Source organism: Ovis aries, chromosome 7 (assembly GCF_016772045.2).
Source record: "Ovis aries strain OAR_USU_Benz2616 breed Rambouillet chromosome 7, ARS-UI_Ramb_v3.0, whole genome shotgun sequence".
NCBI classification, from domain to species: domain Eukaryota; kingdom Metazoa; phylum Chordata; class Mammalia; order Artiodactyla; family Bovidae; genus Ovis; species Ovis aries.
The window spans coordinates 73,355,400-73,374,398 of record NC_056060.1 but is presented as its reverse complement, the minus strand read 5'-3'; the positions used below and the strand labels follow the sequence as shown (position 1 = coordinate 73,374,398).

The 18,999-nt window shown below is 36.6% G+C and overlaps 1 protein-coding gene across 1 annotated transcript in view; it reads left to right on the top strand.

The window, feature by feature from the left end:
• Nucleotides 1–18,999, top strand: part of KCNH5 (potassium voltage-gated channel subfamily H member 5) — a 401,757-nt gene that overhangs the window by 45,590 nt on the left and 337,168 nt on the right. Inside the window, exons 4-5 of the mRNA XM_004010706.6 lie at nt 2,974–3,102; nt 15,246–15,361. Coding sequence (XP_004010755.2) covers nt 2,974–3,102; nt 15,246–15,361 — 245 coding nt within the window. The remainder of the gene's footprint in view (nt 1–2,973; nt 3,103–15,245; nt 15,362–18,999) is intronic.

Genomic DNA, 18,999 nt, shown 5'->3' with positions numbered 1-18,999 from the left:
ACTCCAGTATTCTGACTGGAGAGTTCCATGGACTGTAGAGTTGGACACGGCTGAGCGACTTTTACTTCACTGAGGTCATTTTTACCCTGATATTTGAACAGAATAACCTTTTTTTCTGATTTTAAAGCTTCAAAGCCAGATCCATAGTTTCTGATTTTCTCAAAAATACCTTGTGGAAATTTTGTTTTGTTTATATCCTTTAAATCATGTTAGCAATAACTTTAATATTTCATTTCTAAAAGTTTCCTATGAAGATGGTTTGGATGGTTTGCTTTATTTTAATAGCGTGTAATAATTGTCTGGCCCTTGTTCAGGCCTATCTGGTTCTTTTCAGATAACCTATATAAGCATAGTTGTCTGTTTGGAGTCAGTAGGAGTTATGGCACATAGTACTCTATATTAAAACTCCTGTCATTTCTGGATAGTATCTGCATTGAGTTTTTCCTTAATATGAAGAATAGATATTGTTCATGCACTATAATGGAGTTCTCCTATACTTAAAAGCAGCTTTAAAAAATCTTGTAAATAGTTAGCTAAAGGCTTCTGAACATCAACTGAAAAAAGTGTGCTCTTATTATGTTTTATAATGTTAGAGAAATTCACACATCTGTAGAGAACTGATTTGGGAATGCCAAAATCTTGGCCTGAATGCCAAGTCCTCCCAACACTTCCATTAAATAATTAGCTAAACACCATTTGCAAAAGGAGAGATTGAGATATCTGGTTTAATATGTATCATGATTGACATTTCAGTTTGCAACCTCAATTCTTTAGGTCCATTGCTCTGATTACAGTGGGTTGCTTACACTGTTGAGAAAAAAAGCAGTGTCTCTGGGAAGATGACCGAAAATGGATCTTTCTGTTTACACAAAGGCAGAACTGTGATAGCTAGGGCAACTCCAAATAATCAATGCCAGGGCATTGCCTTGAGTTTCCAGCAGCTACAGGTCTCTCTGCCTAACCCTCCCAGACTTTCCATCACCTTGAACTTTAAATCCAGAATATAGATATTCACCAGCCATGCAGCAAAAACTCAGCCTCCTTGGAGAAGTCTGAGCCTGTGACTAAACTTGAAAAAAGTATACTGTGATTTCTGAAAGCAATTTTAACAACAGCTCTGACTCAATGCCGAAATTTGAAAAGTTGCTGTTTTCCTTGGAAGGTCTGAGCTATAACATCATCTCTTTCTGTTTAGATTTCTAGCAGACCTTGGAAAACGACTTATTTTTAATGCCCCTTTCTCTCTGTTTATGACCTACTGCCTCAAGCTCACTGTGTTGGAACAGCCATAGGCCATGTATCTGCGAGCGTCTGGGTCTGGTGATTTGTCAAACTGTGCACATCACTCACAGTTCATGGACACACCGTGTAAAATAAGAAGCAGAAAACAAAGAACAAGCCTTTCTGCGATATGGTGGGGTTGTTTTTGAGGTCCCTGTCTCATCCTGTAATCATTTTGGAAAAGGCTATGTCCTTCTGTGGTCTCCCTGGGGTTGCAAAGGACCTGGTTGTCAGAACTGAATGTTTTTAAAAACCTCTTCTCTGGAATTCTTTGACTTCTAGCATCCAGTAGTCAAGTCACCTATTCTGTGTAAATGGCAAATTTCCCTTTATGGTGATATTATCAGTGGACAATTTTTGACCACGGATATGGAGATGCTTCTTATGGGTTTTCACTGAAAGTCACTAACAGGCTGTCGACTTTCCTCTAAAGATTAAATATTAACAGCTGCACATCTCACTCCCCAAATCCTAAACCTGACAAAAGACCATATGTCTTTAAAATAGACTATTCAGAGAGGCTTTACTGCACTGTGGCTTGGAAAGACTACAATGAAAAATGCATCATTTTCATTCTGATGGAAAATTCCCTCAGTGTTTTATCATTTGGTGAGTAATTACTCCTTTGAAGGCATTTCTTGTGTCTTCAAATATTTATTATTTGACGTAATGCCAGTTTCTGATTTGTCCAAATCCTAAGGCTTGAATACTTTGAAACACTGTGTCTTCTGAAGTCTGCAGGAGCGATTGTTTGAAGATCATTGTGAGAGTCCAGGCTCATGCTTTGAGCAAGGGAGGTTGGAAGCAGTGTCTCATGAAGATGTCTGAGACTTTCAAGGCCTGGGGACATTTTTTTCTTTAACACTGCCTTAAAGTCTTCAGGTATAGCTTTGTGTACATCAGGCTTGTAGTGTTGTTGACATCCTATCTGTCTGATGTGGGGATGTGGTCAGAGCTGAAGTGTTTAAGTCTGTTTGATTGATGAGAGAACCTTGAGGTAGAAACAGCAATTCGAAAGTTCCTGCAAGAGAGATACTTATCAAAGCATCAGGTATTGATGTTGAAGTTGACCGGAAACACTTTTCGAAGTAACATGGAGAAGCACATAGGAATGCTCACACTTGGTGAGAATATGGAAGGGAGTTGATGAAAGCAGTGGTGGTGTAGAGACCCAGATCTAGCGGTGACACTGGAAGACAGTGAAAGTGTTAGTCCCTCAGTCATGTCCAGCTCCTTGTGACCCCGGAGGCTGTAGCTCACCAGGCGCCTCTGTCCATGAAAATTTCTAGGCAAGAATGCAGGAGTGGGTAGCCATTCCCTTCTCCAGAGGATCTTCCTGACCCAGGCCTCCCTCACTGCAGGCAGATTCTTTATCATCTGAGCCACCAGGAAGCCCCGTTAACAATACTTAAATAGCAAGACTGCCTTTATTCTACTGTATTATGAAATGATGCCCTGTGCTTTATTTTCAAATTTTGATATTTTGATTTGAAAAACATATTCATTAATTTTTGAGCGACTGGTAGTTGATATAAAATGAAAATTTTACTGATTCTTTTCAGTAATTAAAATGCTGTTGGTTTGGTGCTGGTTCCTGGCATAGCAGTTCGTGGCTGAAGGAGGAGGGAAAGCGGGAGACCAAATCGTTGTGATGTCTGCATCACACTCTGTTGTTCATTCTCTCTTTTCCAGGAACCCCTGTTTGGTTTTATATGCAAATTGCACCAATAAGAAATGAACATGAAAAGGTGGTTTTGTTCCTATGCACTTTCAAGGATATTACGTTGTTCAAACAGCCAATAGAGGATGATTCAACAAAAGGTAATTTTCAAAGGAATTACCATACTTAGGGATTGGCCTGTCATTTAAATATAGTATTATTATTTTAACAATATCCATGGGTTGAACTTTTAAAACAAAAGTTTACTATGTGGCCTTTCTTTGGCTTTATGTTTATTCTAGTAATTGTCCAGAATCAATTTTATTCAGTCATATTGTTTGAATGGAAATAGGACATTGAAATATTAGGTAGTTAACTTAAGAGAAATTGAGGTGAACTATAAGGAAGAGATTTCACAGAGCATTATAATTTTGAATCAATATGGGAATTTCAACAACTTCTATCATACTGATACTTAGAAACAAAAAGTGTAACAGCTTGTGGGGTTGTTTGGTGAAGTTCTACTGGAGCACAGTTGATTAGTTGATTGAATTTTGTTATATTAATTAGAGCATGAATAGTTTACTTTTTCAGGCAACTTTTCTTCCTTTATTTAGTTGTTGTAGATTCTCTTGGGTAGATGTTGTTTAATTATGTGAAGAACAATTTTGTCATCCAGAAAGTGGCTGGCAAAATGCAAACATTCTGATTGGAGTCTTATTGACTGTAATATTCAGAGAGACTACTATAGAAGACATTAGTGAGTGGTATGTGCTTCTATCCCCTTTTATATGTAATTTACTCTCATTTTATTCTTTCTAATTATTTTTAAATTAGAAACTGATATCATATAAATGAAGAATGTTAAATACCCTTAGAAGAAGTTTTTATGAAATGGTATTTTTAATTATCTCTTAGGAGACTAAAAATGGAATGTTTTCTTTACATTTAGCAAACATTGCATTTTTTTACCTCTTTAAAAAAAACTGGCACAGCAATTTTAATCTTTTCAACTGTAATCATAATCAGAGAAAAATTACATGTATGTATATATATATCTCTCATATATGTACACTCATGTATGTGTGTGTAGGCTCAGTTTCTGTTTAGAATCAAATTGCAAGAGGAAAATTTTATGAAGTGCATACCATTTGAAGTATGACAGAGAACAATTCATTGTGACTATTTCTGAAAATATGTATGCAAAATCATCTCCTGGGAGTTCAAATAAAGTATTCACTTTTCGACTTGTACTACCTGTTGCTGATTTTACCACTATCTAGGAAGTTTAGGATATATTGTAATACTATTTTTAATAGAATAGTTTTCTAATAGTGTTTAGGTGTATTGACCCTTTGTTTTGAAATTCAAGGTGCTCCATCCAACAGCAGCAGAATGCATATTCTTCTCAAATTACATGGAACATTCACTAGATAGATCATATTCTGGCCATAAAACACACTTTTAAAAGCTTTAAAAGAGTATAAATCTTGCAAGGTATGTTCTCAGATCCCAATGGAGTGAAGCCAGGAATCAATGAGAGGAAGACAGGTAGAAAATCCCCAAATATTTGGAAATTAACAGATTTCTAAATACCCCACGGGTCAAAGAAGAAGTCTTAAGATAAATTATAAAAACATTTTGAACTAAATGAAGATTTAAATATAACATATAAAGTTTCTGAGATGTAAAAGCAGTGCTTAAAGGGAAATGTATATCATTAAATGCATATATTTGAAATGAAGAAAGATAGGAAACTAAATATCTAAGCTTTCACCTTAGGCAACTAGACAAAGAAGAATAATTTAAACCAAAGAAAGCTGAAGACAAGAAGTAATAAACCTTAGAGTAGAAATCAATGAAATAGAAAAAAATTAGAGAGAATCACTGCAACCCAAAAGCTGATTCTTGGAAAAGAACGTTAAAGTTAGCAAACCTCTAGCCAGGATAACCAAGAAAAAGGGAGAAGGCATAAAGTACCTTTACCAGAAATTAAAGAAGGACCATCACTACATATCCCATGAGCATAAACGCATGTAAAGAAATACTTTGAGTGACTTGATAACCACTGAATCGATAACTTAGTTAAAATGGACCAATTCCTTGAAAGACACAAACTGCCACAACTCATGATAGAAGGAATAGATAACCTGAATTGTCCTATATCTATTAAATAAGTTAATAATTAATAAAGTTCCAAAATAAGAAGTGCAGATAGTTTTATTGGTGAATTCACAATCTCTTCCAGAAAACAGTGGTAGAGAAAACTCTTCTTACTCATTCAATGAGGCCAGTTCCATCATATCCAAACCAGAAAAAGATATTACAGACCAACATTTCTCGTGAATGTAGATATAAAAGTCCTCAACAAAAATAGATTGCGAGGATGTGTTAAAAGAATTACACTTAATGACTTAGTGAGATTTATTCCGCATGGAAAAATGTTTCAAAATTAGAAAACCTATCACTCTCATCCATAGTACTGATGTTAGGTTAAAGAAGAAAATTGATTTGATCATATCAGTTGGCATAGAGAAAGTATTTTGCCGCACCTAAAAGTTGCTCATGATAAAAACTCACAGCAAAATAGGAATAGAGAACTTCCTTAACTTGACAAGAAACATTTATAAAAAACCTGCAGCTAACAGCTGTCTGTATCTTAAAGTGCCATATATATATTTTTAATTTTTATTTTATGGTAGAATAGAGTTGATTAACTATGTTATGTTATTAATAGTTTCAGGTGTGCAACAAAGTGATTCAGTTATACATAAACATGTGTCTATTCTTTTTCAAATTCTTTTCCCATTTAATTTATTGCAAAGTATTGGGCAGAGTTCCCTATGCTATACAGTAGGTCCTTATTGGTTATCCATTTAAATATAGCAATGTGCACATGTCAATCTCCCTTACCCCCTGGTAACCATAAGTTTGTTCTCTGTTAGTCTGTTTCTGTTTTGTATGTATCTGTTTGTATCATTTTTTAAACATTCTGCATATAAGTGATATCTTATGATATTTATCTTTCTCTGTCTGACTGACTTCACTTATTTTGATAATCTCCAGGTCCATCCATGTTGCTGCAGATGGCGTTATTTCAATCTTTTTAATGACTGAGTTATATTCCTATGTATATGTGTATATATATATATATATATATATTTGTTTATTTATAGCACATCTTTATTCACTCATCTCTTGATGGACTTTTAGGTTGCTTTCATGTCCTGGCTGTTGTAAATGGTGCTGCAATGAACATCGCAGTGCACATACCCTTTCGAACCACGTTTTTCTTGTGATATATGCTCAGGCGTGGGATTGCTGGGTTATATGGTAGATCTATCTTTAGTTTTCTTAAGGAATCTCCATACTATTTTCCACAGTGGCTGCACCAATTTACATTCCCACTGACAGTATGGGAGAGTTGCCTTTTCTCCCTGCCCTTGCTTGTATTTATTGTTTGTAGACTTTGATGTCGCCAGGAGTCGTACACAACTGAGCGACTTCACTTTCACTTTTCACTTTCATGAATTGGGGAAGGAACTGGCAACCCACTCCAGTGTTCTTGCCTAGAGAATCCTAGGGATGGGGGAGCCTGGTGGGCTGCCATCTATGGGGTCACACAGAGTCGGACATGACTGAAGTGACTTAGCAGCAGCAGCAGACTTTGATGAAGGTCATTCTGACAAGTGTGAGGTGATATATCATTATAGTTTTGATTTGTTTTTCTCTTATAATAATCAGCGATGTTGAACATGTGCCTCTTGGCCATCTGTATGTCTTCTCTGGAGAAACATCTATTCTTGTCTTCTGCCTAGTTTTTTGATTTGATTGTTTGTTTTTTTAATATTGAGCTTCAGTGAATTGTTTGTAAATTTTGATAAAGTGCTATATTCTAAAATAAAACTTGTGACCCAGCATATCCTTCAGATGAATTTTTCTTGCATGAATAATACATGAGTGATTGCCAGACTGAGTGAAAAACTACAGACTTTTCCCCTCAAAAATATTTATACATTTTAAACTTTCATATTTAATGGTTATTGTTTTTCTCATTCATTTTAACTGACTTCATGGCACAGCTAAAGTTGGCCAAGAAAAGTACAGTGCTTTCTCATAGGTTTGACCTGTTGAACATTAATGGTGGTATCTGTTTATGGAAACTAAAAGTTGACAGCATTTTACAATGAGGTTGGGAGAAAGGGTGCTAATGTTGCAGACTGACCTTTATTTCTCAAGCTAATAGCTCTCCATTTATCTGCCTCTACCTCCATCTCTCTGCATCCTTTCATCAGACTCATGGAACTCTTTCTCTTTTGAATGGATTATTTTATTCTTACAAAAATGAACTCCATTTAAATAAACTCGAGACAACTCAAGACCACTTGAGTTTTGAGTAATCTGTTCAATAGACCTGTAAATTAAAATTTATAGGGGAAATCAACCTCATTGTGAACACCTTAGAGTAAAATATCTCTTTCCAAACCAGAATTTGTAGTGGAAGAGCTTATTTTAAATAGATTTTTTACTTTGAGACTCCTCCACACCTTTCAAATACATAACAGATTTCGAAAAAAGTATTGAACAATGTAACTGTGAATGGTGTATATGAGCTACTTTCTATTATTCATGTGAGTTGTAAATTTAATATGAAAAATTCAATAGAGCTAAAATATTTATGCCATTAAGCAATCATCCAACTATCCCTATGAAGCTAGCATATCAGAAAGTATATTTTGAAAACTTGGTGCAAAAATGCATCTTTCAACTTTTTAGTTTGAGCAAAGGGGAACCATAGAACTTTTGGGAAAGAGCAGATGAGATTTTGTGATAACACCAGAGTATCAGTATGGTTCGAGTATAGAACATTGAACATGGAGGCAGCAATCTTATGTTTTTATTGGAATATAAATGCTTTGCATTCTGTGTTAGTTCCTGCTGTACAATCAAGTGAATCAGTCATATACATACATCCCTTCCCTCTTGGAGCTCCCTCCCACAGCCTCCTCTCACCTCTCTAGATCATCGCAGAACACCTTGCTGAACTTGTGCTTAGAGAAGCTTCTCACCAACTATCTATTTAACACACGGTGGTGTATATATGTTAATCCTAATCTCTCTCTCTTCACCCCACCCTACCCCACCCTGCACCATGCCCACATGTCCATTCTGTATGTCTGCATCTTTCTTCCTGCCTTGAAAACAGGTTCATCTGTGCCATTTTCTCTAGATTCTACATATATAGTAATCTTACTTTAGATTCTACCTTGGGCACCAGAGTTACTTAACATGAGCCTTTTTGTGACTCTTCTAGGAGCATTTGTTCTTTTTGTTTATTTTATTTATTTATTTTTTCCCAACCAAGCATGCTGACTGAGGACACAGTATGGTGCTGGCACTATTAACTAGGTCTTGGAGATACAAAGTTCCTTCCATCATATCCTAATGGGGAGAGGGGTGGTGTGAAAACGTTGATATATAATGGAAGCTTTCTTCTGATTACTCTTATTTTCTCAGTAAAAGAGGAAACATGGTTATCAACTGAGATTAAGGATGGTGAGGAGGTAAGGAGAGGTTGAAGGAGAGAGGAGGAGGAGATATGAAACAGTTGTGTAGAGAGTGGAGCAGTGAGTGGCTAAGGTTAAATTCAGCAGGTTTTCAGTGCAGCACTAAGGTCCACGTGAGACTTGTGGTCATACACTTCATTAGTATCTATGAGCATGATTATGTGTTTACTCCACCCTAGTATGGTCAAAGGTGTGTAGATGGTGAAGTAGGTGAGTTGGATCCAACCAGAAATGGGATTTGGTTAGGTGAGCAAGATGAAAAGAATCAGGGAGCTCAAGGATCAGGGAGAAGGGATCAGGAGCTGAGGATATTTGCAACAGAGTAGGTTGAAGGTGTTTGCAAAAATTTAAAGCAATACTTAGATAATAAAAGCTTGGCTGCAGATATAGAAAATAGTGTTTTAAATGCAGAACAAACAAGTGAATCCACACATAGGAAAGCCAGGATATAACTTTCTAAAACATTTCTAGAACAAGGCCATTTTACCTTTTTTTAATGTGGAAAAGGGGCAGTGATTGGAACGAAGGCCCATATCTTTTAAGAATGTGACAAAAGTGATTGGAATTGGTATCAGTCTCCTTCGGCTTATATTGGTATTTTCACCAAGAAACTCGGACATATAGGTCAAAAACCTGAGTAAACTGGCTAACTGTGAATTGTACTTCTAAGTTGTATCTGGAATGGTAAGTAGAGTGTAATGGCAGCCAACTAATTTGAGAGTAGCACTTCCTCATAATGAATCCTATGATCACCAAAACTTCATTCTAGATGAATTTCTGCCTTTAAAATGAATGGTCCCGAGTGATGTCAACTTATATATACATGATGGGTGGTAGCAGAAACTATTGAAGGGGAAGAAACCAGTCTTGATGAAGCAGTTAATATGTGTCAGGAGCTCTGTATTCTTTATAGCTCATTCCTATAATTCTGAAAATTAGTGTTATTATCTCCATTTTACTGCTGAAGATTCTGACGCTCAAAGTCTGACTGATTTTCAATCCAGTGTTCTCTCTATTGAACCATGCGGCCTTCTCCCTTTCCAGTGGATACTTATTGGGGTTTGGCCACCTTAAACCCCCTGCTTTCCTTTTTCCCTACAAAGATGAAGCACAGGTTGAGAACAGTCTGATTCTGACAGGACTGTACTGTTTTGAATCAACAGAATTTACTGATGATAATTCAAGAAGGGAAAAGTGTTTTTATCTCTTGTTTCTGATACTGAGGTCCTGGAACTGTTGCTCAGATTATTAGTCAGTGGTACCTGATACATCATTTATAATAATACAAAGGGGAAAAATGACAACCAAGAAATCCATTCTGTTGATTATCCATATGTGTTCTAAAAGCGATGGCTCAAATCTCTGCCCATTTGTATAGTACAGTATTTTCAAACAGATTCAAAAACTGCCAAGACACTTAACAGTGTGAAATATCCTGTGCCAAATAGTTATGGCATCTTTGTGCCAATAATTGAGACAAAAAAAGTTCCTGTAGGATGAAAATAACAGTAAAAATAGCAGCCTTCCCCTTGTAGGAAGCCAATGGTTTTCTTTAGAGAGGAAACAACAGATGAAATATGAGTAATTATACCATGTAGTCTCTTTGGCCAAGAGTATAATTGTTTACCTAAGCTTTTTTCTTATAGATTAGAATCTTGTGTTGCAGTCTAGTAGATTGATTGAACTGCCTCTGTGACTTCCTTTTATTTTTAAGATTAGGCAGTCCATGACAAAGAGGTTAATTGCAACCCAATAGAGCTAAACTAATGTTTTATTAAGAAGGAGTTGGCATCCTAAGCTTTTAGGAGAACAAATGTTCTCATAATGCCATGAACAACTTATAGAGCAAGTATTAGGCTCTTCATATTCAGCTGTCTGTTCACATTACCCCATATCGACCACATCTAAGTAACATCAGCGAACTGTGCTGAATAATCAGTCACACCAGTTAGGTCTCAGTAAAGGTGAAATCAGTAAATGTATCGCTGGGGAAAGTTAGAACTGCTGATATGCCTTTTTTTCCCTCTGACCTAGACAGTGTGACTGCTTAACATTTTCAAAGTTTGACTGTTTAGTGGGGGCTGCTGACAGATCAAAGGAACTAATACATCTAATCACACGGGCAATTCCAGATGTATCCAAGAGCACAAAGATATAGGGTATAAGGAAATTCACTGCGGCGTTGTTAGTGATAGTGAAAAATCTAGAAGCCATTTAACTGTTAGTAAGTAGAATATATACATGATCAGAAAAAAGAAAATACCTAATTCTCTGAGATAATAAAGGTACAGGCAAGAATCAGTTACCATGGTTGGGTGGAACTTGAGATGGAGGGAACAGAAGGAAAGTTGAAGGCTGTTGTGTTTCCTCTGTCTTCTGTTTTTTTAATAACATATTTGGTAAGGTAATCTGCTGAGAGTGAGGATAGAGGGACAGCATAAAGAAAACAATGCTCTTTAGAACTGAGGACTGCAAGAAAGCTCTCACCAGAGAGAAAAGATCACTGAGCAATTTAGGGAGTGCATCTTTGAGTGCTCCCTTTGATTTAAATGTGAATCAAAACACTCCTCGGCTTTGCATTGGTTTTCTAGCTCTGCGAGCATTTTGATATTGAAGCTCTTAAATGGTTAAATGATTAGACAACTGCCTTTGCTGCCTCTAGGAAGAATCCTTACCAAGTATTGATGTTTCCTTCTAAACTTCTCTCAGTATGTCTGAGTCAGTTTGGCAGTTGTCACCACCTTTTTTTTTTTCTATTAGCAACTCCCCAGTTTTCATTTTGAGAGAAAAATTATAGTCCTCCACGCTTCCTCCTCAACCCTCTACCATACCCTTTCTAGCTTCTCCAACCCAAAGCCCTTCCTTCACAAGACAGAGTTGTATTAGTATCTGCTAAGAGCTGAACATAGAAAACCAGAAGATTTGCTTCTTTATTTTCTAATTTTAACTATTAATACATATGATCTGGGTGCCTTGTTAATTTCTATATATCTTTTAAACTAATGTTCTCATTCATTCAAAAATGTGTCTAGTGCCCACTATGTGCCAGTCATGGAACTAGACAACAGGGATAGAAAGAATAAAATCTGGCACCTAAAAGTCATATCATGCAGTAAACTCCCCTTTCATCTATGTTTAAGGGTTGTCTCACACAGAATAAAGTTTCAGGTTGAAGAATTAACGTTTTTCTTTCCGTTTCTTTCTACTGTTTACCATGAAGAAAAGTGTATGTGTTTTATTTTCACAGTTTTAACATTTGTCTTCCTCCAGGACATTGAAATAAGGTAAAGGGATGAAATAGTTCGTGATTATGTTGACTTCATGTGTAAAATGAGATACACATACACAAGCACGTTTGTTTTATGTTTAAATGAGGAACTGCTGCTTCCTCATTAAGAAACGGTAGCGTGTCCTCACGATTCTTGAAATAGAAAGCCAGAGGATGATGATAAAGATTCATCATCATGTTTCTCCTTCCTCACACATTTGCTTCCCTGTACTATCCTAGGAAAAGAGTGAACACATGGTATTAGATGATTTGTATTCTTCCATGTGTTATTGAACTTATTCTTTTGATGTCTCCTTTAATTTTTTAAAAATACTTTCTGAACAAACCATTATCACACACAGGAAATAAAAATTATCTTCTCTTTTAATCTAATAATCAGATGTACTAATAGGTGCAGCCTTATTTATCTTAGAAATATGAACCTTAAGTTACTATAAGATTGACTTGCAGTAATTCTTGGCAGTCCAGTTGCTAGGACTCTGTGATTTCATTGTTGAGGGCCTGAGTTTGATCTCTCATCAGGGTACTAAGATCCTGCAAGACTTGTGGCTCAGCCAGAGAAAAAGAAAAGAAACTGAATCAATGTTGACTTGGAAGTTTCTAAAAATATTCACTGTGATTATAATACTCAGTTGCTGTAAAAAGAGAAATGATCAACAGGAAATATTTTAACACACCTGCTGCCAATATAGTCTCTGTCATCTGAGGACATCCTCATCATTTTAACCCAATAAATCGAAAACCAAACCAAAACCCAGTGATAATAATACATGACAATATTTCATGTTAATGTTCAAGCAGCTTATTTTTAAAGTTACAAGTAACTTTTGATTAGTTAGTCAATTAAAGGCCTATTTTATGGCAAGCCTCTACCAAGTTCTGAGAATGGAGAGAGGAATGCAGTGTAATAGGAGTGACTGACATGCTTATCAGTGACTGCGTTAGTATTGCTAGTGCCATGTGAGGTATGTATCCTGTAGTGTGAATGCACAGAGGAGAGTACATCTCTAATGGGTGGATCCAAGAAGCTTCCAGTGGATCCCAGAATGCTTTGAGTTTGGAGGTACCAGTAAGCATTAGCCAGAATGATGGGAAGGGAAAAAGCATTTCAGGCAGGCAGCATGATTATAATGTGTGAAAGCATGAAAGCATTGAATGTCTTAGGGTGAACAAAGAATTCCTAATGGATTTAGTTTTGTTTTTCAATTTGTCATTTTAATTTGGTAGTGATTTGAGTACAGAGTGTGTATGAGAAGTGAAACTAAAGGACACATATACCAAGGATATTCAGTGTTATCCTGATGACCTCTAGGGATCTCTTAAAGAATTAAAAATGGGAGAAGGGCATAGTAAAACTTGTGCTGTAGAAAGAACTCTGGCAGCAATGTGGAAAATATGTAGTCAGAGAACAGAATATAGACTATAGTTTTTAGGAGCTACTGTCTAACTCAGGTGAAAGATGATATATATGACATGACATATTAGCAATGGAGAAAGGAGATTAAATTTTAGGATATTTATGGAAGGAATTGGATGTGTGTGTGTGTGTGTGTGTGTGTGTGTGTGTGTTTGATGTGATAGTGAAGGAGGCTGGTGAATCTCAAATTTCTGATTCAGACAGCTGGAAATATTGTTGAGTCATTCACTAAGACCAAGAATCCATGAAAAAAGCGGAGTCGGAGATGTGGGGAGAAGGTGATGTTAAGATCAGTTTTGAACATGTTAAGAGTCATCTGAGTAAGAGGTGACCAATGGCCAATTAGACATAGGTCTAGTACTTGGAAGAAAAGTCTAAGTTGGTGATATAGATTGCTTGATAGTATTTTATGTTGATGTTTAGTTCTTAGAGTTGATGGCATATCTGGTGCTTCCTTGTTTTTCTAGCATATCGCACAGGGCAAACTTTAGGGATGCATAAAATTTCCAAAACCTAACATTCTAGTCACTAGGATGAGTACTGTTAATGAAAAAGAATAAAGAATCTTCTATCAACCAGTACCAGTTTACTCTTTCCCCCAATCCAATAGTTGATATCACAGAGTGAGCTGAATTGATGGGACAATATAAAGCCTAAATGAAGCCAGAATTAGACTGAAGAATAGCAGTAAAGTATGATGTCATCTGCCTTGTGTGGCTTGAAAGACATTTGGTTGTGTTTGCCCAGGATTTCTTCCTTCATTTTTTGTCACATTGTCTGAAATTTCATCAATTCCGTTAGAGTCATTCCACTGGACCATCATGAGTTTTCATTTTTAAGGAGTTGTTTGGTAAATACCCTAGTTAAAGGTAGTATTGTGGAAATTATCAAGTGATCTTAATGGAGTTTGTAATAGATTAGAGCTTTTTGGGATAGCTAGAGAAAGGCTAATTGAGATAGGAGCAGACTGTGGTTGGTTTTGTTCCACTTGGTCACATCTCATTGACATTCCCTTAAAGTTAATTAGCTTAATAATGAAAAATTAATGATTTTAATAATGGAAATAATGGAAGAAAATTCTTTTTTTTAATTAAATTCACATTCCTTCCCCTCAGAAGTTAAAGTTACTACACTTATAGAAAATGTTATTAAAGATTCTATATATTCCCAAAATAATCCTTAAATACCAGTGAAATTATTAGTAAGAGAGAAATAACATTTTACTATGTTACAAAGAAGATGGAGCTGTGTGATATGAACTACAGTATGTGAGATTTGTTGAAGTTGGACTTTATTCTCTTATGTATGCGTATCTTCACATAAGTACACAATGACTTTTTATTATGGTAATGCTACCTTCGATAATGAATATCCCCCAACTTAAGTAGTTTAACACAATAGAAGCCTATTTCTTGCTCATATAACAATCCAAGCAATTGATCCTTGGCATATGGCATTCTTCTATGCTCTGATTCAGTGGCTTTGCCATCCCCTGGGGCCTTATTGTCATTTTCATACAGCAAGCAGGAGAAGAGAGAAAGTATGGAGAAGTTTCATTTGCCTCTTAAGTTGTTGCATGCATGGAAGTGACACACATCACTTCTGCTCTCATTCCATTGCTGAGAACTAGAGACATGCCCTTACCTAGAGGCACAGAATGCTGGAAAATGCATTCCTGGCTGAGCAACTGTTTCCCAATAACAAACCTATACAATGCAAGGGAGAGGATAGAATTTTATGGACACCTAGCTGTTTGGACTATATGATATTAATAGATTTGCACAAAACACAAAGATCACACATAAAATTTACTTATTATTTTATAACTGCCCTTGAAGTATATGATGATGCCTGTGTAAAAATAAAATGTGTTAGGTTGATACTTTTCATTAGTTCTGCATTTTCATTAGTATGAAGTGCTAACTTTTCATTACTTATTCTATTTCTGAGATCCCTTGAATATGAGCAAGAATATTGACTTCTATATTCATTATGTGTGAAAAACTGAGACTTTCTTTCCTTATTTTTAAGGTTGGACAAAATTTGCCCGATTGACACGGGCTTTGACAAATAGCAGAAGTGTTTTGCAACAGCTCACGCCAATGAATAAAACAGAGGTGGTCCACAAACATTCAAGACTAGCTGAAGTAAGTGCAAGATTAACTTTACTTCTCAACATGCTGGTGGTGGTACATTTCCCCCGTCCAAATGTCTCAATATTGATATTTCTGTCTATTATTTTACAAATACTTATGTGTTAATTTTCCCTTGTAGAATTGTAGAAATTTCATAAATTTCTTTTTATGCTCTCCTACTTGGAAAATGGGAAGGTACTTTACAACATCCCAGGTGATGTCTGTAGAATATGAGGTTTTCTTTGAGCAAATGAGATAGCAAGTTCATTCATTCACTTGTGTGTGCAGCATAGACTTATTGAGGGTTTGCTCTATGCTTGGTACTATGCAAAGGATATAAAGATGAATAGGGCATGGACCCTGTCATCAAGGAGTTAAATATCCATCAGAGAAGAGGGGTGGTACCTGAATGAGATGATACTTGGGCTAAGTGAATTTTTTTAAAAAATTATAGTTGATTTTAAATGTTGTTATTAGTTTCTGGTATACAGCAAAGTGATTATCTCTCTATATATTTATAATATAGTATGTATTTTTCATTTTCTTTGAATTATAGGTTATTATAAGACATTGAATATATAGTAGTTATTATAAAATTTTAAATATATGTTGTTTATCTATTTTATGCATAGTAGTTTGTATCTGCTAATTCTAAGCTCCTAATTTTTCACTCCCTCCTTCCCCTTTGGTTACTTTAAGTTTGTTTTCAAAGTCTGTGAGTCTGTTTCTAGTCTGTAAATAAGTTAATTGGTATCATATTTTATATTCTATATATCAGTGATATATGATATTTGTCTTTCTTTGTCTGACTGACTTCACGTAGTTTGATAATCTCCAGATCCATCCATGTTGCTGTAAATGGCATTATTTCATTCTTTGTAATGGATGAGTAATATTCCATTGTATATATGTACCACATCTATTTCTCTGTCCATGGACATAGAGATTACTTCCGTGTCTTGGCTATTATAAATAGTTCTGTTATACATATTAGGGTGCATGTATCTTTTCGAATTAGAGTTTTCTCCAGAATTATTGGGCTGAGTGAATCTTGAAGGAAAAATGTAGTGAAGAAGAGATGAAGGTCATTTATGCCAGAGAGGCCAGTATGTCCAAAGACTCAGCGATGAGATAGTATCGTGCCTTTGACTGTGAATTCAATGTGAATGAAGTCAGGTAGGAAAGGAAAGGTTAAGGTGGTATATAGTGAACAGAAGTGGTTGGTGTCCCATGTGCCAGGGAAATGATATGGTTGTATTTGTGGTTCACAAACCTCTCAAAGGGAGATTGGTCTCCATGGTATTTGTAATCCTGTTTTAACTGTACTAATTTGAAAACATTATTCTAAGAAGTTGATATCCATAGATGTCACCAGATTCCCAAGAGGCCCATGGCACAAAAATGGTCAAGAACCCTTGTGTGACCTAGTGGCTCTATGTTGAAATGGTAACTAGAGAAACAAGCTGAGAGGTTCTGGTAGTAATTCAGCTTGGACAACTATGACCTTATGCAAGGGGGCCAGTAGCAGAAGAGGACAGATTGCAGATGTACTAAGATTAGAGTCAACACATTTGCTGATGTTTAGAAATGAATGTGAGAAAGGGGATGAGTCAAGGTCAACTCTATGTTTTTGGCTTGAACAGCTGGATGGACAGATAGTATTGTTGTTGTTCAGTTGTTGTGTCCAACTCTGCGATCCCATGGACTGCAGCATGCCAAGTTTTCCTGTCCTGAGTTTGCCCAAATTCATATCTATTAAGTCGGTGGTGGTATCTAACCATCTCATTCTCTGCCTCCCTCTTCTCCTTTTGCCTTCAGTCTTTCCCAGTATCAGGGTCTTCTCTGGTGAGAAGACCACATCAGTTCTTCACATCAGTTGGACAAAGTATTGGAGCTTCCTTCCAATGAATATTCAGGGTTGATTTCCTTGAGTATTGACTGGTTTGATCTCCTTACAGTACAAGCAACTCTCGAGTCTTCCAACACCACAGTTTGAAAGCATCAGTTCTTCAGTGCTCGGTCTTCTTTATGGTCCAGCTCTCACATCTGTATATGACTACTGGAAAAGCCATAATTTGACTCTAGGGACCTTTGTCAGCAAAGTGATGTCTTTCTGTTTTAATATTCTGTGTAGGTTTTTCAGAGTTCTTTTTCCAAGGAGCAAGGGTCTTTTAATTTCATGGCTACAATCATCGTCTGCAGGGGTTTTGAAAGTGAAAGTGAAAGTTGCTCAGTCATGACCGACTCTTTGTGACCACATGGATTATACAGTCCATGGATTTCTCCAGACCGGAATACTGGTGTGGGTAGCCTTTCCCTTCTCCAGGGGATCTTCCCAACCCAGGAATCAAACCGGGGTCTCCTGCATTACAGGTGGATTCTTGGAGATCCCCCAGATAAAATCTATCACTACTTTCATTTTTTCCCCTTGTATTTGCCATGAAGTGATGTGACTGGATGCCAAGATCTTAGTTTTTTGAATGTTGAATTTTAAGCCAGGTTTTTCACTCTCCTCTTTCACCCTCATCAAGATGCTCTTTAGGTCCTCTTTACTTTCTGCCATTAGGGTAGTATCATCTGCATATCTGGAGCTGTTGATATTTCTCCTGGCAATCTTGATTCCAGCTTATGATTCATCCAGCCCAGCATTTCACTGATGCACTCTGCATATAAGTTAAATAAGCAGGGTGACAACATACAGCCTTGTAGTACTCCTTTCCCAATTTTGAACCAGTCAGTTGTTTCATGTCTGGTTCTAACTGTTGCTTCTTGACTTGCATATAGGTTTATCAGGAGACAGGTCAGGTGGTCTGGTATTCCCATCTCTTTAAGAATTTCCCACATTTTGTTGTGAGCCACACAATCAAAGACTTTAGCATAGTCAATGAAGCAGAAGTAGATGTTTTTTCTGGAATTCTCTTGCTTTTTCTATGATCCAGTGGATATTGGCAAAATATTTGATCTGTTTCCTCTGCCTTTTCTAAATCCAGCTGGTACATCTGGAAGTTCATGTATTGCTGAAGCCTAGCTTGAAGGATGTTGAGCATAATCTTACCAGCATGTGAAATAAGTGCACTTGTATGAAAGTTTGAACGTTCTTTGGCATTGCCCTTCTTTGGGATTAGAATGATGACTGACCTTTTCAAGACCTGTGGCCACTGCTACATTTTCCAAATTTGCTAGCATATTGAGTGCAGCACTTTAACAGATGGTGGCTACTGTTGGTTAATAAAATCTCAGATAGAAGAGGAAGAAAAGAAGGTTTGGGAGCAACGATAGTAGATTTACTCTTGGGCATACTAAGTTTGAAGTTCCTGACAGGAAATTCAAGTGGAGATCTTTAAAAGGAAGTGGGATTTATGGGTCTGCCTCTCAAGGGGGTATCTATGTTTGAGTTGCAGGCCTTGGTATCATCCTCACAGATATGGCTGTTTAAGTCAGAGGACTGGGTGATGTTACCCATACAGAGTATACTGAAAAGGAATGAGGACAGAACTCCAAGGCAGCTAGAAATTTTGCTGTTGACATGTTTTACATAATCATCTTGTGTCTTACTGGTACAAAAGATGACAAAATAGTTAATCAAGTTACCAAAAACTGTGCTGAGCACTTACTGGGCACTCACAGAATATTCTGAGGTAACTAACCAA